The sequence below is a fragment of the Lissotriton vulgaris genome, chromosome 7 (assembly GCF_964263255.1).
Source record: "Lissotriton vulgaris chromosome 7, aLisVul1.2, whole genome shotgun sequence".
Lineage (NCBI taxonomy): Eukaryota > Metazoa > Chordata > Amphibia > Caudata > Salamandridae > Lissotriton > Lissotriton vulgaris.
Genome location: NC_141695.1, coordinates 1,329,463,056 through 1,329,488,289, shown reverse-complemented (window position 1 = coordinate 1,329,488,289; position 25,234 = coordinate 1,329,463,056). Strand labels below are relative to the sequence as shown.

Sequence of the window (25,234 nt, the reverse complement as noted above, 5' to 3'; positions counted from 1 at the left end):
CCAGCATAAACAAAGCGTAAAGTAGCTAAGCCATTGTACAGTAAGTAATTCCATATCGATGTGAGCTAGAGTGCCAGTGCTAAAGGTCTTCGCAAACTGGCGTTTTTTGCTTTTTTCTTTTAGATTCTTTTAGGTGCGAACAGTGCCAGCTCATGCATGTTTGCCTCCCAACTAGCCCACTCTGTAAATCTTACAAATGTGTGGGAGCCCAAAGTGTTGTGGAAAAGTTCATGGACCTAATTTGGGCCAGCCCAAAGAACTGATTGTGTTTCCTGGCATGAATGTCTTTGACAAACATTTGAGTCTTGTTTCTGTACATCTAATATCTGACGCAACACCTTTGTGAGGCATGCTGTGTTCAGCTATGGCCTTGCATGATGCTGATCATGCCTAACAATATTACAGCACCTAAACACAAAGCTCCACTCCCCAGCCCATGCCAAATGCATATAGACTGCTCTTCCACCATCAATTACATATCTAAGTGAGCAAGCCAACACAACCTAGACACATACATCCACTCCATACAAAAAACGCATAGGTAAAAGACATTGTCATTTACGACGTTGATAGCTCTAACTCACACAAATGCGAGACATATTGCAAATGCTTGTTGGGATTTGATCTGGCTAGCCTGAAAGTGCGCTTTGCTAGTCCTTAATGGATTTCACACATTCAGATGAGATTCTGTTGACATTGTATTTTTAATCCATTCCTTTCTTGCTGTCCCTAAAAAAAGATATCCCCCAATTAAGCCCATATGTGACAACCACATCTTTAATGAGGATACTTGCACATAGAAGTGCAAGTCACGCATAAGCTCAGTAGAGCCCTTCACATAGACATTTGTAATACTGCTGTTTTGACTCTGAGCACCTGAATAGTTTGGGGGCTGTGAAAATGGCAAGGAATAACCCAACACTGCAAAATGAAGCTTTTGTAGCTAGGTCAATTGAAATCCTATGCATACATTAAGGCTACAGGGAAGTTTATCCACTGGAGAATAGAGAGAGGTTAGGAACAACAATTTCCTGGCTAATGACTCAGTAAAAGTTTCAACCTGAGTAAAGTATTTTCTCAGCTCCTAAACTTCTTATACTGCTGTAAACATATTAAGAAGAGTCATTTAAGAAAGGCAACACCTGGAGATTGTCACGTTAGAAAAGAATACATCCTTCATAGAACGTAGAACTTGGAAGGAGCACTTTTGCTGAACTGGGGAGGAGATTTGCAGCCTCAACCCCCCACCTGCACTCAGTCTTTCACGCCGGGACACTCTTGAGTAGTCGTGCGCAATATAAAAGCCAATAACATAAGAAATAGAAGCTGAAGTCTGAGGCAGTGGTGATTGGAAACTTCACAGCACTTTGGGAAACGTAGTTTCAGGGGCAATGTCTAGCATTTGGCTGGCTGGTCTACTACATCATAACCCAGCAATGAACACTCTGAAGCACCAGTGCTCCCCGAACCCACCCCCTACCCCGAACTTAAAGTGATCCAGAGAAGTGGAGGCAAAGGATGGAAAGGCCTGGGCAAAACACAGTACTGCCGTGGCTTCTGCTTTGAGAATCCTAGAGCTGGGTAGACTTTAGACTGATCAGTTGAACTACAGACTGGTAATGCACCACCTGTACAGTGAACCACTTAAAGCCTCTAAAAGTTCTGGGTAGAACAGAACATGGCAACAGCCATACTGGATGTCCATTGTACACAGAAGTTCTCACATCCCAACAATGGATTTATCTCTAAGTATTATTTTTTTTATTCAGTTTTCTTGCTAAGTTCATGACTATGAGACCTCGAATTGTTATCCACTCAAAAGATCCAGGAAGTGAATTTTAGTGGAATTCTTGACTCACTCCTCTTTTGAACCACAGTTATGTCATCATGCAGAAGCACTTATTGTCTTTCTTGTGAGAAAGCTTGCTCTGTGCATTTTTGTGAAGTGGATTAATCACTTCATCTGCTGCCAGAAAATATTGCGATTGAACCACCTGAGTGACCCATTTGCTGAAACTTTAATTTACTCCAAATGTTGCTCAGCAGCCAGACGCAAACCCACCCAGCGCCCCACTCACCCACCCAGCGCCCCACCGCCCCACTCACCCACCCTACCCCACTGGTAGCAGTATTGTTGCCATTCATAACTGTATGTGGTGTGACTGGGACTGAGCCATGGATGAAGCTGTTCCAGATCATCCAACATATAACATACCTTTCACTCCTGGGCTGTCAGAAGTCGAGTGACAGAGTTAAATGAGAAACTGCTGGTTTGTCTGGTGTTTGGATAGCCTGTGTTCTTTATCTTCATCTCCATCATATCCCCTAGCTAAAAGCCGAACAATTTTCTCACAAATGATAATCTCAACATAATGTAGGTCTGTTTCTTCCTTCAGAATCAAAACCCATACCAAGTGCCAGCCATAAGTAGCACCCGCCTTGTCCTTTTTTAATCCCAACTTGCAGTTTGATTCCTTGGGGGGCGTGGCTAGCCGAGCAGCGAGATGGCCGCTCTTTGAGTGAGCTCCGCCGGCTACACTGATTAATCCTGAATTTATCCTGCTCCTGGTGCCTGCGGACCCTAAATATCCCCGGGGTCGAAGCCAACCACCCAGGTGCTCCTTCGGCTTCAGTTTGGGGCGCGGAGGCAACGATCCTGAGGAGCGGCGGCAGCCCGAACATTTGCCGACCTGCGCGCCCGTTCTGCTCCCAGCCGGAAGTGCCGGTCTCTGGGCGTTGCGGGGCACTGCGGACCGCGGCTGCGGAGGCCTCCGGTAACCCGACGCACTGTGCTGCGGGACGTCGCCTGCAGAGAGGCTGCCGCCGTGTGGGATGCCGGTGAGTCCCGGTTGCAATTGTGGATAGATCTGGCTGCTTTGGAACTGTGCAGTGCGTGGGGAGACCGTCGCTCCTTATCTGGCTGAAACACCAGCCGGGGTGCCGCAGAGTGTTCGGACATGCACCCGGAGCGGAGTTGTGCCGTGGAGGGCCCCGGGACTTGGCTGTGAGGTGGTGTCTGTGCTTTTGAATCTACCACGCAGGTTGGGAACGGCGCACAGTGAAGCTGCGGCGAGGCGGGGACCGTTAGGAAATCCGCCCGCTACGCCATTACACCGAACTACATCGGCTGCCGCCCGGTGGGGAGTGAGGAGCGCCGCTGGAGCATTTGTGCACCTTGCTGACCGGGTCCCCGGGGTTCCACTAACATCTCCGCCATTGCACACTTATTGGCTGACACGCGGTCTCGCTACTGGAAATCTGGTGCCCGCCATTTTGAGAACTCGTGCAGCCCCATTTTGCGCGTTGCGGCCTAAAAGTAACACTGGGCAGCTACGCCATTTGTGCACAGTACTGGACTGGTGCATCGGTATCCCTCAGATACGTCCGGCACACCCTGGCACCACCCGGGCCATTGCACGGGGACAAACAAGCTGCTGAATTAGACGCAAAGAGACGCTACTCCTTCACGAAGCTTGCGTAAACCTCCAAACTGCAGGGATGGGGAAAAACTAGGCCAGGCAGCCCAAGATCAGCTTTGATAACAAGAGGCCCCCGAAAAACCCAGCGACGGAGATGGCGGGTGGCGAATCGTCATCGCATGGAACACCTCCGGACATTGACTTTGGGGCACTAATTATGGAGGTGCGGTCCAGTTTAAAGAGTATTGACGCTAAACTTGACACCATGGCCTCGCAGCTAGAATCTGTGAAAACTAAAGTGGACGCCCACGAAACCAGACTGGACTGCCTGGAAAACAGACAAACTGAATGCTGCGAATTCCAGCAACAGGCCAAGCAACAGATCACATCTCTGGAGCGGGAAATCTATAATCTACGCGCCAAGTCAGACGATTTGGAAGCGCGCTCCAGGAGGTCCAATATCCGCATTACAGGTATTCCAGAAACCACAAACATCGGCAAGATGGAGTCGTTTGTGTCGGACCTCCTACATGAACTATTTGACCCGAATCTGTCCCCAGTCTTCAGTCGAGAGAGCGCACAGATCCCTTGGGAAAAAACCTCCGCCGGGCGCCCCTCTTCGCCCCATCCTGGCTAAATTGCTCAACTACCAGGATAGAGACCTCATCCTGCGATTGGCGAGAGAGAAGGGTAAGATCACGCATCAAGGGAATACCATCTCCTTCTACCCGGACTTCACCCCTTTAGTGCAAGCAGCCCGTAAAGAATTCCTGCCGGCGAAGAAAGTGTTGTTACAGGCTGGTGTGCCATACTCTCTACTATACCCGGCGAAATTGAAGGTGCAACATGACAACACTTCACACCTCTTCACGGACGCCAAATCTGCACTCAAGTTCGCTAAACATATCTGCGCTGGGGCCAGAAGAAAATCGCCACGGCTGGAGGATGCTTCGGAACATCTTAGTGACAATGACTGAAGGGGCCACTGCTGTAAATCTGTGCGGCTGCACACTCACCCCTTCGAATCTCGATTGCGAGTCCGAGTTCACCTTGGACATGAGACTGTTACATCCGAACTGAGTACATGGAGGGTAAGTCGCTGATGCGCCCTTGAGAGCCAGACTGCAGCTGCTGCCTCCATGCTCTCTTTGTGACTATGATTCATTACGGGTTTTGTGGACCCTGGGATGGGGGCACTGTTAGGACCCAGGAGCTTTAAAGTTTGTATGTAGCCACCCCGTCCGTACGGGGTGTATGCTGGGCGCACCACGCCTCATGGGGTGCTTCCCATTATTACTGATGTTGGGGTTTTTGCACGCCATGCGTGCCTGCTTTTGGGGTATGTCACGACCTGATTGGGGGGTTGCTGAGGGTGGAGGGTGGTGGGGGGTGTTTATGAAGTTGCAAGTTCTGGTTCTGATCTGGTGCAATGTACTGCTACAACTGACTACCTATTTGCGCATTGTGCTGATAGTCATGATGTCTAGGCGACCTTATTGCTTTGGGGGATGGGGTCTACTGGGGAGGGATCCGACTCTACGAGCCTTCTAGATGGGGGGGGATTAAGCTCTGGACTTGGAACATTAGAGGCCTTGGGGATTACAAGAAAGCCCGCTTGATGCACGGAATACTGTCCAGACATAATGTTGACATTTGCTTCTTGCAAGAAACTCATCTTAACGCGACCCCTTCGCCCCGTTTGAAAAATTCCCGGTGGGCTCATGTATACTCTTCCATTTACTCCAACTATGCGAGAGGCGTAGCCATACTCATACGCAGAGGGCTGGATTGGCGGGAACACTCTCAGGTGCGAGATGTGGAAGGGAGGTATGTTTTACTGCATGGTACTTTGCAGGGGCGACCTATTGTGCTGGCTGCTGTTTATGGTCCAAATGTGGACGATCCAGACTTTTTCAGGGGTGTTTGGGCGGAAATTGCGTTGCTAGACTGCCAGTCGATCGTGCTGGGGGGTGATTTCAACATTGTATTGAATGATGACATGGATCGGAGGGGTGTGAGCAGACCACCGCATGCTAGAGCACGTCAGGCGGTCTTGGATGTGATGAGTGAGGGTATGCTTTCTGATGTGTGGAGAGCTAGGAATCCAGATGTCAAAGTGGGGACCTGCTATACATGCCATAAAGCTGCTTGGTCCAGATTAGACTTCTGGCTGGTGTCTCCTGAGGTTGCGACTTGGGTGTCGAATGTTGATATCCTAGCTAGATCACTGTCGGATCATGCCCCATGTATGTTGGAGCTGCGCCCCCCCCCCCCCCCCCCCCCGACACTGTACACAGGGCGTTCCAATGGCGCCTTCCGCCACACGCGCTCACGGACCCGGTATTTGTAGAAGAGATTAGGGAAGACATCATTAAATATTTTGCCGAAAATGCTGGGTCTGTCTCGTCTGAGGCCATCGTATGGGACGCCTTTAAGGCTGTGATCAGAGGCCAATGCATAACACGGAAGGCAGGAGTCCTACGCGCCATCAGAGACACGTTAGCTAAACTGGAGGGAGAACTGAGAGAACTAGATACTGCTTTTAGCGCTGACCCGTCGCTGGAGATTGCTGGGACTCTGAAAACCAAGCTGCTAGCCTTTAATGAGGAGGCGGAGCGGGAGGTACGGTTCCTGGGAAAACGGGCTGAAGCACGAAGGTATGGGGAGAGTGACAGGCCGAGCAGGACCCTTGCTAGATTAATAGCTCCTCGCACACAATCCAATTACATCCACACCATCTATGACAGGGCCGGGAACCTGGCAGTAGGTCAGGAAGCTGTGTTAGGCGCATTCGCGGATTTCTATGCAACCCTCTACACCTCCAAGCAGCCCACGACACCGACCTCCTTGCAAGACTTTCTTGACTCCATTGCCCTCGTATGGTTTAACAACAACCACAGACAATACATGGACCTTACTGTAACTGTACAAGACATCGCTCAGGTGATTAAAAGCATGCCGGCCAACAAAGCCCCCGGCCCTGATGGCCTGACTACATCCTTCTATAAAACTTATGTTGAGGAACTGGCGCCGAAGCTACACTCCGTGTTTGTCGAGGCCCTTGAATTGAATTCCCTGCCAGACTCCATGCGTGAGGCATTAATAATCACACTCCTAAAACCTGATAAGGATGAACAGCGCCTGGATTCCTATAGGCCCCTGTCTCTCATCAACGTAGATGCTAAAATATACGCAAAGGTAATTGCAGATAGATTACAGCCAATGTTACCTTTGATAGCACTCCCTGACCGCGCAACATCACACAACCTCAGAACCATTTTCTCTGTCCTCCACTACTTGCACCCGTCTGTACAGGCGGCGGTGGTGTTCCTGGACGCCACCAAAGCCTTTGACTCCTTAGAGTGGCCTTACCTCTTTAAGGTTCTGGCACGGATGGGCTTCAGTCAAAACTTCATGACCTTGATCAGACTACTGTACACGGAACCTAGAGCTAGGGTGAGGGTGAACGGACTCGTATCCAAGCCCTTTAGTATCTCCAGGGGGACCAGACAAGGCTGCCCTCTATCCCCTCTCCTTTTTGCTATTGCAATGGAGCCGCTTGCGGCTAGGATAAGGCAGCACCACACTGCAAGGGGCATTGGATTCAGCTCTAGGAGCCTGCTAATCTCGTTATACGCGGATGACGTCAACCTATACATCATCAATCCCAAAGACAACATGAATCCACTACTCCGAGAATTCGTGAGGTTTGAGGGCCTGGCGGGAGTATCCATTAACTGGTCTAAGTCGGTTGCCTTCCCCTTGACGGACGAGACTAGTCGCCCAGCTCCGGACTACCCCTTGAAGTGGGAGACTGAAGCTGTCAAATATTTGGGGGTCTGGATCAGTCGGGATGTGCAAGAGTTATGGTCACTAAACTTCGGGAGGGCGGTGGACTGGCTGGAAGGGAAAATCGAGGTTTGGAACAGACTACCTCTATCCCTGGTTGCGAGGATAGCCTTAGCGAAAATGGTAGTTCTCCCCAAATTCTTGTATTTGTTTGTGAACGTCCCGCTGCCAATGACAGCACACTTTCACGCTCGTGTTCGCTCGCTGTTGCTGAAATTGGTGTGGGCCGGTGGACAGGCGAGAGTTTCCTGGGACCTGCTCACGCTTCCGCTCCGACAAGGAGGCCTTGGGGCTCCTGACTTGAAGCTTTACTCCCTCTGCGCACAAGCTCAATTTCTACATTTCTGGGCCTACCCCACTCCTTATCAGCCGCATGTGGCGGTGGAACTCGCCGTGGTCGCCCCATTGCCGCTACGCGTGGCATTATACGGGAAAGTTTCATGCCCGTCGCGAGAGGTGGATACTGTGGAGATGGTTCGCTGGGCCTGGCGCGAACTTCAGAAAAGAGCTGGACTCTCCTTGCTTTATGCGCCGGCCATCCCCCTAAGGGGAAACTCGATGCTGCCTTGTTTGACCGCCAGAGGCGACGTCCTAGTGATCCGAGGTAAAAGACTTATCACATTTGCTGATATATATCCTGACGGCACCTTTGTCGAGATGGGCGCGAACGAGGATGTCCAACCCGACTCTTTCGCAGACGCGTTGCTGTACCATTCCCTTCGGGAGTCCTGCAAAAAGATAGGGCCCCAATTCCCGGAGGAGCCGTGCACCCTGGACGCCCTCCAAAATTTGCTTTCACGGCCTTCACCCAAAAAGCTGGTATCGAGACTGTATAACTGCATGCAGGAACAGGCCCCGCTGACAGTGGCCACGGCCAAACAGGCTTTGGCTGCGGACCTGGGAGACCCATTATCAGATGACACATGGGAGTACTGCTGTAAGCAACTCACGGCACTATCTCCGAACTATCGGCTGCGGCTCATCCACTTCAAATTCCTGCACCGATATTATCGCACGCCGACACTGTTACACCGAATGGGCATCCGCGCGGACGCCTCATGCTGGAAATGTGGGGGAGAAGATGCGTCCTTTCTCCACGTTGCATGGAGTTGCCCCAAGCTGGATGCATACTGGTCGGAGGTCTTCACAGCCATTAATCAAATCACACATAGAAATGATACACCAACCCCACTCCTGGGATTGCTAGGCTATGTTAAGGATACTGAACCCTGCGACAGGAAACTACATGCACTACTCCTTCTCTACGCCAAAAGACAAATCTCGCTGCATTGGGGCAGAAGGGCTCTCCCCTCATTCACAGGGTGGATTAGGGATGTGACATACGGTCATACACAACTGACGCACTACTGGGAGACCATGCCCACCGCTTCCAGACCTACTGATATCTGGGACCTATTCATACAGTGGACTAGAGAGCGTGCGTGCTCGGACGCCTCGGGGGGGTCACCTGCCACGAGTATTTCGGATGATATGGGCTGATTGTGTTCGTCACGTGGTTGAGTGCCTGCTGCTCAGTGGACCTGCGCTGGTGCGGACCTGCCCTGCCCTGCCCTGACCCGCGTTCTAAACCTGTCGCCCCACTACTCCTGTGTATGCCGCTGGCCCTTTCCCCGCTGGCCTTCCTGCGACCTCCACCTAGATTGATGGTCCCACTCAACGTCCTCCTCCACCCCCCTCCCCCCTCCCTCCCCTTCGTCTACACGTGTAAAGTGTGGAAGTCGCCACGCTCCCACCCTCACCATGGCTCGTCTTTGCTCATGACGATCCAGCGCAGGTCCGTAAGGCCCTGTGGATGGATGATGTGTTGTATAGCTGTTTTTCTGTACTTGCACCGAAGCTTGCTGTTTTCGTTTTCTGTTTGTTGGCGGGGTACGTTGGGAGAAAACAGTGCTGTTAGGCGTATCCTTTCCACATGCCGCTGCAGCTGGTTGTTGACCGCTGCTCGCTCCGAAGCGGCCTAGTTGCTTTCTGATACCTCTATGTGTCTACAACACTGAAAGAAAAGTAAGACCATTTACGCGCTGAAGTTGCACTGCTCACATTTAAGGTATTACTGTATCGATATCTCTCTGGGGGTGCTGGAATCGGCCAGGTCAAAACCCCTGACCTGTTCTACTGAACCTTGTGCATTGTATACCTGATAGCGGCCTGCCTCCGGGTTGTTGGCGTGACGCAGTGTAAATCTTCTGTCTCTTTGTTGCAAAATAAATGTCTTACACCAAAAAAAAAAAAAAAAAAACTTGCAGTTTGATTCCTTGACGATTTCTGTCTTTCTCTTCATGAATACTAACAAATAACAGTTTGTGTTTACGCCATCTAGCCCACTAGAATGCATTTCCCCACCCTTGTCTGGTTCGGTTCCTGTTCTTGAATGCACAACCTTTGCACAGAGAAAATGTAATTACGTCAGTCTGCGCACACTGTACGTTCCCTGCCCTAAAGTGACTGGGGTGAGTGTCTGAAAAGTTTCAGCGCTCTGTCCATCTCCTTGTTTGAATCTGGCCTGCTGAGTCACAGTGGAATATAATTCCCTTAAACAACCTAGACTTCTCTGTTGGACCCTGCTTCACCAGACTAGTCTAGACAGCAGGAGAGATAAACGGGAGAGAGATCTTAGTCCAGCCTAAAGGTGCCTTCGAGATCATTTTTGCTGAAATAATCGACCAAAATTGCAATTCCTAGCAAGTTAACTTTTTTTATAGACACAGCTGGACATCATTTTCTTTTTGGAATCAAACATTTTATTGTGCGGGCAATTATCATTGTACACAGCCCAGCTGCCTACATCAACTCGCCGGTAGGACGTATTCAAGCAAAAGTCATACAAAGCGTCCGGACCTACAACCCGGAGGGCGGTCCCGCGTATTAAAGCAATATCAACCCCCACCGGATACACTTCGTCCGCAGTTTTATAGGGGAAAAGTCCAACAAAACCACAAAAAAACAGCACAAACAACCCATTCACCCACCCGCCCAGCCCCACTCCTCCCCACCCGACCACCCCCGCCCGTCTCCACCCACCCCACTCTGCATCAGACATAACTAGGACCCACTTTGTCATAGGCATGTCCCTTTCCTGGCACCTCAGGTCCCAGCGTCTCACAAGCTTGGTACGGCGCCCACCGGCTCCAATGGTATGAGTTGTAGTATTTGCAGATACTTTGGGCATGTAACTTCCCTAAGGTCTTTGGACAGAAGCTGTAAAAACGGAGCCCACAGGGTAGCATATTCGGAGCCTCTACCATCCACACTCAAAGAGAGACGCTCCATAGCCAGGGCGTGCCACAAGCGCATCAGCCAATCACGTTGGGAAAAGACATCTTCTGCCTCCAGTGGAAAGTATTCCTCCCGCAGCGCGGGAAGGGGATCAAACCCTCCTGATCAAAGAGCATGCCCACCCTCTTACACCCCTTCTCCCGCCAGCGATTCATTGGTGAGGGGAAAGAAGTCCACCCTTTACAAATCGCTAACTGGTCCCAGGCTTTTAGCGTCGGTGCTGTCACTGGCGAGGAGTAGAGCCCCCACGATCTATCTTTACGCGGCAGCCAAAGCTCTCTCCAAATATTGCATCCTGCCACCGTTTGATCCATAAAAAGCCAGTGTTTACTGGGCATGGTCTATTCCATTCCAATACATACCGTAGGCAGGAAGCCTGGAAGTAAGCCGAGAGTTGCGGGAAGCCCAAGCCACCTGCCGTCTTCGGGAATGTAGTCGCTGTGAATATGGCACGGGGACGTTTATTGTCCCAAAAGAACTTACTCAGCAAACCTTGAAGCTTCTTCAGCGCACCTTTCGGCGGCGACAGGGGCAGCATTTGGAATACGTAAACAATTCTAGGAAGGAGGGTCATCTTAATGGCCGCTGACCTACCAAACCAGGCTAGGTTGAGGTGGGACCATTCTGATATGGATTTGGAGGTCTGCTCAATCAGCCCGTTGTAATTCAGAGAGAGCGTTTTAGCCAATGTCGAGGCCAGACGAATGCCCAAATACTTGATGTCAGACTGGGTCCAACGGAAGTCGAAATCTCTCTGCATGTCTTCCACCTCCGCAGGCAAGATAGATATATTCAACATTTGAGATTTAGAGGAATTAACTTTAAACCCCGCGGCTTTGTGGAAGGCTTGGATCTCTGCAGATAGGTGTCGTAAGGAGGAGGAGGGATGTTGTAGTGCTAAGATGACATTGTCTGCATTCAGACAGATTTTATGATCATCCGCCCCAAAGCAGATACTGGTAATATCTGGATGAGACCTGACTCGCTGGGCAACTGGCTCCATATAGAGCGCAAAGAGGAGCGGCGAGAGGGGGCACCCCTGCCGCGTCCCCCTGGTGATGGAAAAGGGTGCTGATTTACAGCCATTAACTTGTACCACTGCTTTGGGAGCCGCATAGAGACACTGAACTCGGCGCAAGAAATTGGTACCAAACCCGTACTCTTTTAGCACCTGGAAGAGGAAACCCCAGCTCACACGATCAAAGGCTTTCTCTGCGTCAATGGACAGTAGAAAAGCCTGCGCCTTCGACCGGTGTACAATGTCCAGCAAATGTAGGAGCCTTTTGGAGTTATCACCACCTTGCCGGGTGGGGATAAAGCCCGATTGATCAGGGTCAATCACTCCATCCATGAGGGGGCTAAGCCGCGCAGCAAGGATTCCTGTGAACAGTTTAGCATCTATGTTAAGGAGCGAGATTGGCCTATAGGAGCCGCATTCGGCAGGATCCTTGCCAGGCTTAAGGATGACCGTAATGGCCACGTCAGACATAGAAGGGGTGACCGAGCCAGTGTCGAGAAAAGAATTAAAGAGCCAGGTTAAGAATGGCGCCAACTCTCTACAGAAGGTTTTATAAAATATGGCAGAGAAAACATCGGGCCTGGGGGATTTGGCCAGCTTAAGCCGAGGGATGGCGGAGATGACCTCCTCCACCCGATCTCCGCTTCCAGCTCCTCTACCGCATTAGGGATCAGGGGTGTGATGCCAGCTGCCTCAAGATATTGGGTTACACCTCTCGGCGACGTCTCCTCACCTGTATACAACGTCTGGTAAAAAAGACGAAAAGAGTCAAAAATCGCAGCGTCATTGTTGTGGGCCGTCCCCTGGCGATCCCGGAGATAGAATGGGCCTGGGCCCGCGCGCGTAAGCTATGTGCCAGCATCCTGCCTCCTTTATCGCCACTCTGGTAGAATTTGTGACGCAAGCGCAACAGCGCATGTTCCGCCCTATCTAGGTCCAGATGCTTGAGCATGCGCCTCTTTGCCTCAAGTTCCCTCCAAACTCTACGTGCCCCCGTCCTCTTGTGTATAGCCTCAAGTCCCGCACTTCACCCTCCAGTTCCCCTCTTTTCTCCTTACGCAGCTTAGCATATGTGGCCGCAAGCGCAATGAAGTCCCCCCTGACCACTAGCTTTAGGGCTTCCCATATTGACTCCATTGCCGTGTCCTCAACCATGTTTTCAGCCAGATAGTGAGTGATAGTGTCCCTAATCTTTGCGACTACGGAGTCAGCGTGCAGCATGGAATCTCGAAGTCGCCAACCTGTCGAGGGAAGACGTGGGCTGCTCAAGGAAACCTTTACCGATAGAGGCGCGTGGTCGGAGAGAGAGCGGGGAGCATGGTCGGAGAGAGAACGGGGAGCAATGTCGACTTCAGAGAGGTGAGGCAGAAGAGCCGACGTGCTAGAAAGAGGTCAAGGCGTGCATACGTCTTGTGCGCAGCGGAGTAGTAAGTGTAGTCGCTCACCTGGGGATGTTGCACTTGCCACACATCATGGAGCCCACTGTCCGCCAGCCATTGCTTCCCCTCTCGGGACCAAGCACCGGAATGATACGCCCTATGTTCAGATCTGTCCAGCCCTTCTTCCATCACAAGGTTAAAATCCCCCCTTTCAAAAGGAGCGCATCAGGGGCAGCAAGGACCTGCGCCAAGGCCATGCGTAGGAACGGCTCCTGCTGAGTATTCGGGGCGTACAAAGATCCAATGGTAAAGATCGTGTCCCCCCCACTGCACCCGCACCGCTAGGAACCTCCCTCTAATATCCACCAGCTGTGCCAATACTTTGCATCTCACTCGTCAGCTAAACAGCAAGGCTACCCCATTTTTCTTGGCGGGCCCGAGGACCACAGCTGCAACGTGTAACGCCTGTCACGCATGCACCATTCATCCCTAGGGAGGAGGTGGGTTTCTTGCAGAAGGCATACATCCCCTCCCGCATTCTCTAGTAGGGATAGGACTGCGGAGCGCTTCACTGGATTGTTGAGCCCACGAACATTGAGGCTCACCACCTTCAGTTCTCTAGCCATTACTCCACAAGCAAGATAGGAACAACACCTCAGGCCCCCTCCGGGACGTGCAGCAAACCCCGACCACCCAGCCAGGCACCCTCCCGCCACTAATAATGGACAGTGCAGCACAGTCTCCTCCATGATCCCCCAGCGTCTGATGCGGAGCCCCCCCTCCCACCCTGGACCCCCCCTAAACATTCTGAACCCAAACCCAACAACACAAAAAGTAAGAAGATGGGAAAGTAACGTACGAAAGTTCGTAATACAGGCCTCAAAGGCAAGGGGAGGTGGCATCAATCGTCAACCATCCAAATCCCGATGCGGGGCTCACTCACGCAGCAGGACATAGAGTTCGAGGTGTACCTGTAGGGGCCGGACCCCTCCGCCAACAATCCACCCTCCCAGGACCTCACGGCACCTCAGCATTATCGTCAGCCGCCGCCTCCGTCACAAGGACCACAGAAGCCACCGCAGCTCCCCTCTCCTGGAGGCGCACCGAGGGGTCGGGCCCCCTCGTCGGCACAGACCCGCCCACTGTCTGCCACTCCGATGAGCGTCGTCGCCGTCTCGGAGCCGAGCTCGCCCCCTCCTTCTCGGGCCCCGGCTGGTCTATGCCCAAGAGCTCCATGGCGGTGGTGAGTGAGAAGACTTGGACCAGTTTGTTCTGCCACCTAAAGATGAGTCGAAACGGGTGCCCCCAGCCATATGCAATGTTACGTTCCCTCAGGTGGGCTGTGACCAGTCTGAACTCCCTCAGTTTCTGCAATGTTGAGGGCCGCCAAGTCCTGGTACAGCAAGGGATGTTGATCTCAGAACTGCAGGGGCGTCATGTCGCGTGCCTTCCTGAGGATTCGTTCTTTCAATTGAAAATCATGCACACACACACGAGGATATCGGGTCGCGGGGCCTTTGCCCCCCCGCAGCAACCCAACGCGGTGTACTCTGTCCATGCGAATCTATTGCACTTCCTCATCACCCAGCATTTGCTTAAACAGGGCCTCTACGTACTCCTGTAAGTCAGACCCCTCTCCTTTCCACGGCACTGCACGAATCCTTATATTGTTGCGGCGGGACCGATTTTCTAAGTCCTCTGCATGGGCTTGAAGATCCAGATTCTGTTCCGTCAACCGTATGACATCCTGTTGGAGCTGGTGTATGTCCGCCGCCGCTCCCAAGTCGTGCTCCTGTAGCGTTGCAACACGTTCCCCCCCCACTCCATCTACTTCTCTCCGGACCTCCCGCAGGTTCGATGCTAGTTGGGAGCGCAGCTCCGCGATGTCCTCTTTGATTACCGTGAAGAGTTCGACCATAAAGGCCTTGGATGCGGGTTCCTCTGCTGATCCCTGTCGCGGCGACTTATCGGCCACTGGCGACGCAGCGTTCGCCGCACTCTTCGGCGGTCCGTCTTTCCCCAGCTTGTCTTTTTTCAATCTGGCCGCCGCCATGCTGCCCCCGGCGCCCTCCGCTGTTAATGCACTCTAGAGGGGAGGAAATGAAGTGAGTCCCCAGGAGACAGGGGAGCACCGTCGCCTGTCCAGCGCCAGCAGGGGGGTCCTAGCTCCAGCCACCCAGGTCCTCCGTGCGCCACGTGTCTGCCGATCCACCACTCTGCTCCTCCAGTAGACGCCTCACTCCAGGCCGTCGGGGCAGGGCCCGCGTATGAGCGAGGTATGATGTTGGGCCCCTAGTTAGGGCCACCACTCAAAGTGTCAGGCCGCTCTCGCCGCCTCTAAAGTGCTGACCACCAGTCCACCACTGCTCTGCCCCACGGGTATCGGGTATGCCGCTTCCCTCCTCCTCTGACCTCACCTCAAAAGTTCACTCCAGGCAGGCCGCGTAGGGTCGTCCTTCTCAGTCCACAGGCCGCACCAGATCGTAGGCCTGTCAGGTTAGGCCTAATGCAGCTTCGCGGCCCGTGCCGACCACTCACAGCCAGTGCTCACATCGGGCGAGTCTGAGCTCCTGCTCCACGAGTCCTCGCCCGCAGATGTTCACCCGCGGCCGGGTGTAGGGGCCCCGTCGTCTGGTCGCTGCGGAGGTCCTCGAGGCGATTGGCAGCTGCCCGGTCCGCAAGAGTGGGCCCACAAGGCCCCAAAGCCCCGGCCTCAAGTAGTCGGCACTGCCGCGCCTCTGCGCCCCCGGGGCCGGCAGCTGGTGCCAGCTGTTCTTGTCCTCCAATTAGGCACAGGCGGCCAGCAACTCGACCCCCGAGATGCCCGGCTCAATCCGCCACTAGCCTCAGCCTGTAGTGGCACTCCGAATGTCAGCCCCGGCCCGGGAAGCAGCTAGGCCGCTCCGCTCTTTCCACAGCAGGTCCGTCCGCCTCCAGGCCCTCCGGCAGCTCCGCAGTCCGCCTCGCCGAACTCTATGAATCCTGACTCGGCAGGGCAGATGAAAGCACCAGTCGGGCGGGTGCCGCAACGGGAAGCACACAGGTGGACAGCCACAGGTGGATGATGGCCCAGGGAGAGTGCTCTACAAAGCTTTAGTTGTTGTAGCGCCAGAGGGGCTCTGATACACGTCCTACTCCGCTGCCATCTTGGCCACGCCCCCCCATCATTTTCTTTTTAAAGGCAGCACGGTGTCTTTCTTGTGGGTACAGACTTCTCACTCCTAAGGTTTGTGACCAGGAAAATTCTAGTCAAGACTGGCTATTTTCAGTAATCGTTTTTTTGTTTTTTTTAGTCAGTAAGTTGTTTGGTATGACACCAGTAGAGCCTATAAAGGCAGCTTCCCTGAATGATCAAATGTTCTTGCTTGACCGAATTGTTATCTTGGCAGCAATCACTTCACATTGGTGTGGCTAAGTCTCACCAGACTCTCTGGATTTACAAACGGGCTCAATGCTGGTAATGCATTGCAGGTTATAAAAACACCAGATTGGCTACTCCGTTTACTTAACTATGAAAGGTGGGTATCAGAGTTGTTTTGATGACTAAGACATGCGTTTATGCTTTTGAGTGATCGGTGTTTTTATTTTTCTTTCTTAGTGGCTAGGTTATTTAGAGCAACGTTGACAAATTGTTTAGCCAGTTTGCTAAGGACAACTGTAAACACTCTCTCTCCTAGACCATGACTGTATTTGTCTCTCTGCAGTGCAAAAAGGATGGTATCCAGGCCAGAGAAGGGGAGAGTGCCACTCGTAAACCAATCCATCGGTGCTGCAGAAGCAACAGAGGACAAGAGCAACATGGAGCTAAGTGATGAACAGCTGGTGTTAAAAGCCTGGGAGGTTGCTATGCGCAGGGGATGGGCATTTGTAATTGATACTCTCCTGCGCACAGAAATGGAATCTTTTCCCCATTCAGTCCATGAGGAAGGTGAGCAGGAAAGGTTGGGGGATTTGGAAGGAGACAGTCAGCAGAGCCCACATAATGTTGAACATTTAAAGGGAAATGTTGATAAGTCCAGTTTTAGAACAGCCACGTTGGGTAATGACAAAGAAATGCCCAGTCAGGAATCAAATGTTTTTACATCCGCAATGGATAGTGACAACCCGATGGTCAGCATGGAATCTGACGATGAAGAGGAGGAGACAGCAGAGGTGGATCTTCCTGAGCTAAATATTGCTGAAGTAGGCGTTCAGAAGAGCGAGCTATTACCCACTGAGGACAGTAGCTTGACAATAACCTCTTCTTGTAAAGAGCCCACGATCCAGTGCGAGGATGAGCCAGTTATGCACCCAAAAATCCAAGAGTTCATTGATGAGGTCACCATAGTGTTTAATAAATGTTTTTTTGACATGGAGGAGCCCACTAGCACTAAGGTTCCTTTAAATGAGGAGTTCAAGGAAGGACGGTTAGATAGTTTACCAGACAACAGCACGCTAGACTCTAGAGAGGCTGCACAGCCAGAGGTTCTCTCAAATGATTCTCATGCTTCGTTACCCAAGGTTCCTCAGACTCCCCCTCCCAGATACAGTCCTCCACTGCAGCAGGTGGTGCCAGTTCCCGCAATGCCTGCAGTTCCATCTGCAGCAATTTTTAAGGCGCGCCCCCCTCCTGCCGGATTTTTCGTATCTCCTCCGCTAGCAGGCCATGTCAGTAAGCCATTACGAGAAATGGTGGTTGCACTGCAATTCTTTGATATGTTCGCTCTCCTGCCAAAGGATAGCGTAGATATATTAATAAGGGGTCCCGAGCGAAGGACCCTTGAGAGGTGGCAGAGAGGGTTTATAATTATGGGGAGCATTCTGCTGGAGGATGCTCCTGAGAAACTGATAGGCTTCTTTAACTATTTTGACACTATCCGCAAGGCCTATGAACAGGCAGCATGGGGAGGGTGGCTTATCTATGATGACAAGTTCCGAAGAATAAAAGCGGGTTCCCCAGGCCTGAGTTGGGCTTTTATAAACACTGAGTTGTGGTTGCAGATGGTTAACCCTCAGCGGGCATTTTTCCCGCCCCCACCACCTCCTATGAATCCCTATACGGGGATGCCAGGACCACCACCTCCTATGAATCCTTTTATGGGGTTGCAAGGACCACCACCACCACTACCACCTCCTCCTATGAATCATTTTACGGGGTTGCCAGGAAGAATTGGTTATTGCTGGCACTACGATAGAAATGAATGCATAAAAGGAGCCCTCTGCCGCTATATTCATAATTGTTCCAACTGTGGGGGTGATCATCCAGGAGTCATGTGCACTACATTTAACATAGCCACCGGTGAGCCTGAAGCAAAGAAACAAAAGTAGCTCAGAACTACACTCAAAAAGAGAATGGATTGCTGGCTCTTTGATCAGTCCATCTGAATGTATTTATCTACAGTTGTCTGAAGGCCTGAATGACACTAACCTTGTTTCCTTATTTGATGCCATTTAAGCGTCCCCTGTGAATTCTTCGTCATGCCAAATATGAAAATCTGGATTTCATGATTTCCTACTACAGTATTGATTACTTTGACTTCTGCACTGGAAAATGTACGTAGTTAAAACCTGACTTATGTTCTACAATAGTTAGTATTTTCAGGCTAATGCACTTCGTCCATACACCTCTCTGTTTTTATGTTTTCTATGAGTACCTTCTCCGAATCAGTGGTGCTTTTTCCATATTCTGTTCCGGGCTTTTTATAGACCTGTACTCTTTCTACACAATTTTCTATCGTATCCTCCCATTCCTGATCCTTTCACCCAAAGCTCCGATGTTGACATCCAGGCCCATTGTTACCCTTTTGCAGAAATAATTCCCTCTTGCACTGTTGGTATTCTTCTCGAGAAATTAAACAGCAACATTCTATCCCCTATTCATTCTCCCCATCAGTCGGTACGGTTTCAAATATTGCGTCTCTTCTCAAAGGACATGTAGATAAACCATCCTCTGCTTCCTTTGGCACACACTGGACTGTAGGGAGCTATCTTTCATACTTAAATACATGTGGCCTCGAGAACAGGTTACAGCAGTCCCAATGAGGCATTACCTGCAATGTGTTCAGAAACTGCAACAAGGGATGCACTCAATGGAAGTCATTAAGTAGCATTTTTTTGAGTGCACAAGGCTTTCCACCCTGTGGTCTACACCGAATTAACTTTTTCAGTTTACTGCCCTTTTTGATAAAGAATGTCCCTGCAATCCTTTAGACTTGTCCTTACGGTGTTGCCTGTATTGGAGGAGTATACTGCAACATTCTGGGTGATAGTGTTGCGTTCAAACTGTCACGTTACAAAATCCAGCAAGAACTTTTTATCTGAAGGGAAAGTGGATTACTTCTATCATGAAGTAAGCAGGCGTAAAATAGCTCTTTTTATGGCTGTGATAATTGTATCCTAGGCTCAAAATCAATCTGTCTCTCTGGGTGCGTAAGGGTATCCCAAAATTGAAAACTCTAACCCTGCGCAGTTACTCTTAACCCACCTCCCCAATTACATTTAGGAGCCTGGGCCCCCTTGAACAACATGTTAACACACACAATCATTATTGGTGCAGATGGATGTCCCCAAGGTGAATTAATGGTTCAAAGCTATCCCTGGTAGATGGGATGGAGTGCCGGTCGCCTGTGTCATTAGGAAGCTACCACTCCTGAAAGAAAGTATGTTTGTATTTGTCATGGCTGATGTTTTTTTCAGGCAAAATAGTTTGCGGCTAGTTAATATCATTGTGGCACACGATCTCAATGTAGTTTGCGTAGTTTAAAAGTTGAAACAATAAGCGACCTACTAAAAATACAATTCACCATTGGGAACTATTTCAATCCTGCTCTGCATCCTCCATTTTCTAGTTGAACCACAGGGGCCTGTGAAATGATCTACAGTCTGGACGGACCAAAGAGTCTTGATCAAAAAATAACTAAAGTAGCACATTTAATGTTTTTAACCATCTACGTTCGGCATTTTAGAGGCTCATTATTCATTTGTTAATTAGATGCCAATTAAGCTGGGCTGTTTTTATAATGCTCTCAACAACGTGCATTAATGTACAGACATAAATAAATGGTGAAATATTTAACTATGGATAACCGTTTGGCCATCTCGACAGCTAAACAACTGCCCTTTATAGTTTACTAGCCCATGTGATCTGTAATGTGCAAGCAATGGGAATGTATACTGGTAATGGAGGAGAGATGTACTGGGTAAAAGTTCCAGGTGTTCCCTGGAAGAGGGAACTAGCTGTTTTGTATGTGCTTCGATTGAAATACGCAGATAACAGCCCCGATAATCATATAAATGAGCCAAGAAGAGGGAATGCGTTCTTAGATAGCGAGAGTGTTAGTTTGGAGTGAAGTTTCGAGACTGGACATATGTGGTTGGTGTTTACTAAGGCATTGTACACACAGCTGTCTAATTGTTTCTGTGAGGCATAACTTGTGTAGGGACAGATTTCCACACCGTTGTTAAAATATCAAAAAAGCATGGACAATTTAATAGAACCCAAACATCGTTAGTGTGCATTTGGAAACAGTAAGTAAACTAATTGTGTGCGTAATGGTAAAAGTAAAAGGTTTAGTTTACCTTTTCTACCGAAGAAAAACATAAATTGCAGCTAAACGCTTTCAGTGAGACCACTGACATGAGCCTGGAAAAGGGGAATTACTTGTTTTTGATAGCAGAAATTGGGCACTGCAGCATCGTAATATTGCGTATTGCCGTTTGTAAACAGGGACTGTGCATAATGTTCAGATACTGGTGAAATGTGGGGAACGTTCAATGCGGTCCCTGAAGGACCTGCTACGTGTTTCTTTCTTCCAAGCTATATGTATGCATTTAGCCCTGGTTTATCTTGGTTCAGAAGTCCATCCATTGTATATGGGGTGATGCTGGAGGCACCCACAACCGGTTCAGGCCGAAGAGGCCTCCCACTAATCGCCCCCTTGGCGGGTGCCCCTCTGTTTTATTTTGCAGTTGAACAGGAGTGCGTTGGATTAATGGAATACTCCGAAGCAGAAACGTCTCCGAGTTTGTATCGTTCTTTTTTTAGTACCTGGAGTCCACATATGTTGTATTTGAATTGGTTCGGATTACATTGAATTTTTGTTTTTTTGTTTATATTGTAGGAAATGGGCAACCAAGCGGCGGTGCGAATCTATATAATTTTAATAGAAATTGCTTAGTTTTAGTGGACATATTAGGAACGGTACTCAAATGTTTATGAAATTATCATGTCATTTGTGAATGAAAATGTGTCCATTTTAACTGGAAATTGTTTCAATTTCTACTAAAACTGTGGTGAAAATATATTTTACAGAAACATTTTGTATATTGTCAGTCAATTTGCATTGTATTGTGCTGTCAGATAAATACATTCTCGCATTATTCTCCTTCATACAGTGCTGAGAATCGCTGTGTAAATTTGAAGGGTTGTATAGGGGCCATTGACTGGTGCTGTTAACCTGCATTACAAGCTTTCCCTAGTTCACTGAAATTGTGGAGTGGAAACATGGAACCACGACAGAGTCCATAGGTGTTGAGCAGCAGATGGTAATAGATTTAGTAGTCAGGTGCTGTCAGTCCACCTTAATATGTATGTTTGGGCCTACGATTATTTGGTGAGCAGTTGACTGCCTTTCATGCCTTAAGAAGAAGGCAATAATGATTTACCCGCACATTATTTGAAAATTCGAAAATGTGATTTCTTAGAACAAATGTGTAATGGTTTGTGTACAAATACTGTGGGAAAATAACCAGGTGGGGAGGTATCACTGGCAAATGAATGTGCCACTAGCATGCATAATGGTCAATTAGGCTAGTTGGTGTCCCTTCACTTATTTATGCATCCTCTGCTCGAAGTTAGGTCTGCAAGCTGAATGAGGGACACGAGCTAGCAAGATTTATTGCATCTATGGTCCGTAAACCGCTCACATTATGCTCATGGCAAAGATAGACTATAAAGGACTGTGCTTTGACAGCATCAATTTAAGGATCAGACAGGATAATGTTAACTTAATAGTGAACTTCATCACCACCGCCTGAAGATGCCTGAAGCTAGAAGATTAGATGGAAAATGGAATACTTGTCTGCTGCACCGGAAATCCTTCTACCCCCCCCCCCCCATGAACTTTACAATTATTATTTTTATTTATTTTTTTGGTTTACTTTCCTTTTTCGTTGCAAAATTAGTATGCACCCTATGTGTACCTCACCATATGCATAACCAATTAGTTATAACATTTCCAAAATTGTGGGTGATTTTAATTTCAAACTCAAATGTACAAGCTCGGCTGTCTTGAGTTGGGTAAGGAATGTGTTTGACATACCATTTGGGTGGGAAAGTACAAACTGTTTGGACTTAAAAGGCATTTGTGACATTGGACAAGCACTGTTCTACGTGGCAAAACTCCACATTTTTGAGCACCTGGGACTTTTTTTTACTATGTACAAAATGCTCAAGTTTAATTTTTTTCTTGGTGTAGTGGCTAGTTTAAAATGCGATCTGAATAGATTATGCTGGGTTTCTTTCCTTTCAGTTTGCTTGTTGAAATGTAGAATTTTTATTATTTTTGTTTCCATTCTTTTAACCGTTTAAGAATACAAATATGCACCTTGCAGTTCAAAAACTAGATATATTGCAGTGGCACACCTAGAGTTTGTTGTGTGTTCGTATGGCACAAGATGTGGTATTAGCTTTTCGGACAAATGTTTAGTGGGAAGTGGTAAAATGAACTAGAATACATTTCAGTTTTGCTTTTTTTTAAAGTTATTTTTATAAAAAGCTTAGAACATACCTAAAACAACTCCGATCTTAAGCACAAATCCATAATGCTGCCTTCTTAAATTCTGAGAGATGTTATTAATAATCCTGTAATTGTAATTTTGACATCTCTTTTCCTCAAGTAAGTTAGGGATTCTAGTGAACAGAGCAAGAGTAGGAGTTTTTATGGCATTCTTGAATTTCAAAATAAGCATATTTGATGGAATCTATATACCAGATTTTGGTATTTCAATTCCCAGACACACTTCCTTTGGACATCTAATGGCATCTGTGGTTGCGTGGAATTATTCTCCAGAGAATGTGGCATTGGAGTCGAGTATCGGAAGAAGGCAAATGGAAACCCTGCTAAGAAACGTGTTTGAGAGGTCATTGTTTTTTCCGAAAGGATACAGGTGCGTCCAGGGTGCATCCAGAAGATGTCACTGTGGCCATGGTAACATTCTGCAGTCGGGGGTCATTGAAAAGCAAATAGATTCATCGGACAATGAAAGAGTCCTTTTCTGTCTGACCGGAAGCTGACAATTTCATCTGCCATGGAAATTTGACAGGATTGCCTGGCTTTCAGAACGTTTGCTGCCCACAAAGACTTGTGACCCTCCTCCTTGCTCCCCCTTGAGCCCAGTGTGCATATGGACGTTACAATGCTGATTTTCCCCTGGACCAGCACATTTCATCTACTTTGTGGACGACCGAAGAATCTGCACTATGGATTCTGGAAGTGGCTAATTATCAACATGCTATTGGTGCCTCTTTCAACCTTTGACTTGCTTGAAGTGGTTCAGAGGAAGTCTGTTTTTACTTTTAAAAAAATGCAGATTTGCAAACCGCTTTGTGATATGGAATTCATGGATGCCATAGGATTAGATCCAATTTCCATGCCGGATACATTATTATTATTTTTTTTACAATAGTGTGAGGAATGGCATGTGCCTGTACAACATGTTGGAGTAGACCAAGAGCCCTGAACCAGTGTGTTGACCAGTTTATCGAAACTTTCATGTTTGTACTTTTTTTTTTTTTGCTATAGCTTTTGATTACTTTTTTTATAAACAAATATATTTTTCTTTTATAAAGCCTTTTTGTAAAAAAAAAAAAAAGTGTAACTGGCTTATGTAGGAAGGCTGTGTCAACATGTTTTAATGGATAAGGCTTAGTTAAGTGTAGAAAGAGTTAAACTCAACAGTTGTAGAATAAACATTTGTGAGATGGAAGTCTAAAGTGATGACAAATGAAGGAAGAGAACCAACATTTCTGAGGTATGCGGACAGTCTAATTTTCAAGAAAGGGGCAAATATGGAATGGGGTTCATACTCCTATTGGCTAAACTATAAAGGGGATAAGAAGTCAGACACCAGGTTAAATTTGGGGAAAGTCAGCAGCACAGATTGAAGCTATAACATTTTACTTTGAGACCGAAATGAAATTATTTTGACATTTCTGGTGTGACAGCCATTGACAGATTCATGAAAATGTCCGATGCAACTGCGAGGCACCTAGGTGAGCTACATGGAAACTTACTGTTTATCATATTTTCCGATCTCAGAACTATAGACTGGACTCTAGTAAAGACTCTTTCACTGAGAAGAACATGTTGGAAGAAGAATATATCTAAGCAATGAGAAAAAGGAACTAAAGAGTTTAATTAGCTACTGTATTTTATTATACTGGGGCTTGGGTCACACAGTTAGTGATCTAGAGTTTATTTATGCATTATGTACAAATAAAGATGTTTCCAACCAGCAGATCACAGAAGATTATTATTTTGTGGATGTTTTAGGCGAGCCTGTAGGGTTTGTTTTTCGTGAGCCAATCCAGTTGCCAGGTGTAACTTAAATGAGTGACCACCTGATTTCTGGAATTCCAGATGTATAATCTCCCCCTGGCCTAACCACTGGGATAGCTGAGACAGGGTGTGACCGTTGTGAAAACATAACTTCCCATCTCCAGTCTGGAGGTTAATGCTTTTCCTGGTCCCAAGGTGGGCAAGTTTATTTCCTTAGCCTGGGTCACATTTTGAATATCTCTTTTCGCCTATGAACCTAAATTGGCTTGACGTTCCTGTCTCTGGGGATGGCTTGTCCAGTATTTAACATTGGCATCTTTGGGGGAGGCAGAATGTTTTACTGAAGAGTCTGGAGGGCGCGAGGTTATAATGTATAATTTGCCATACTTTCCTTACTGTCATAGCAGCAGGAAAGTGCCTGGTTTGATCTAGGAATATGGTATCACCTTTGATTCGGGCTTCTTACTTCTGCCTTACCACCACCTTTGTTGGAACCTGATTTATTTGTTTTAAGCCAATCTTCTCTGTACCTGTTGGATAAGTGATGTCTCTGTGAAAGGGAAAAGGGGACGTTTGTTATTTTAATTAAAGCAAACCTTTTTTTTACTTTTGCTCTCAAGGGGTTAGGTGCGAGAAGGGAGTGCAAGGGTGAGGTACCCAATGGATTTTCTTTTCTTTTGCAAAAATGTTCTTTTGGTACTGAAGGGGTGTTTGAGGAAATGCATGTGTTGGTGA

The 25,234-nt window shown here is 48.5% G+C and overlaps 2 protein-coding genes across 3 annotated transcripts in view; one reads left to right on the top strand and one right to left on the bottom strand.

Annotated features, from left to right (window-relative positions):
- Positions 1-24,460, top strand: part of LOC147703617 (uncharacterized) — a 39,488-nt gene extending 15,028 nt beyond the window's left edge. For both annotated transcript variants that reach the window (XM_086931949.1, XM_086931950.1), the window contains exon 2: positions 16,667-24,460. In XM_086931949.1, the coding sequence (XP_086788075.1) occupies positions 16,677-18,269 (1,593 nt within the window). In that variant the 5' untranslated portion in view covers positions 16,667-16,676 and the 3' untranslated portion in view covers positions 18,270-24,460. The remainder of the gene's footprint in view (positions 1-16,666) is intronic.
- LOC147703615 (microfibril-associated glycoprotein 4-like) overlaps positions 1-25,234 on the bottom strand; it is a 742,150-nt gene that overhangs the window by 543,524 nt on the left and 173,392 nt on the right. The window lies entirely within an intron of this gene.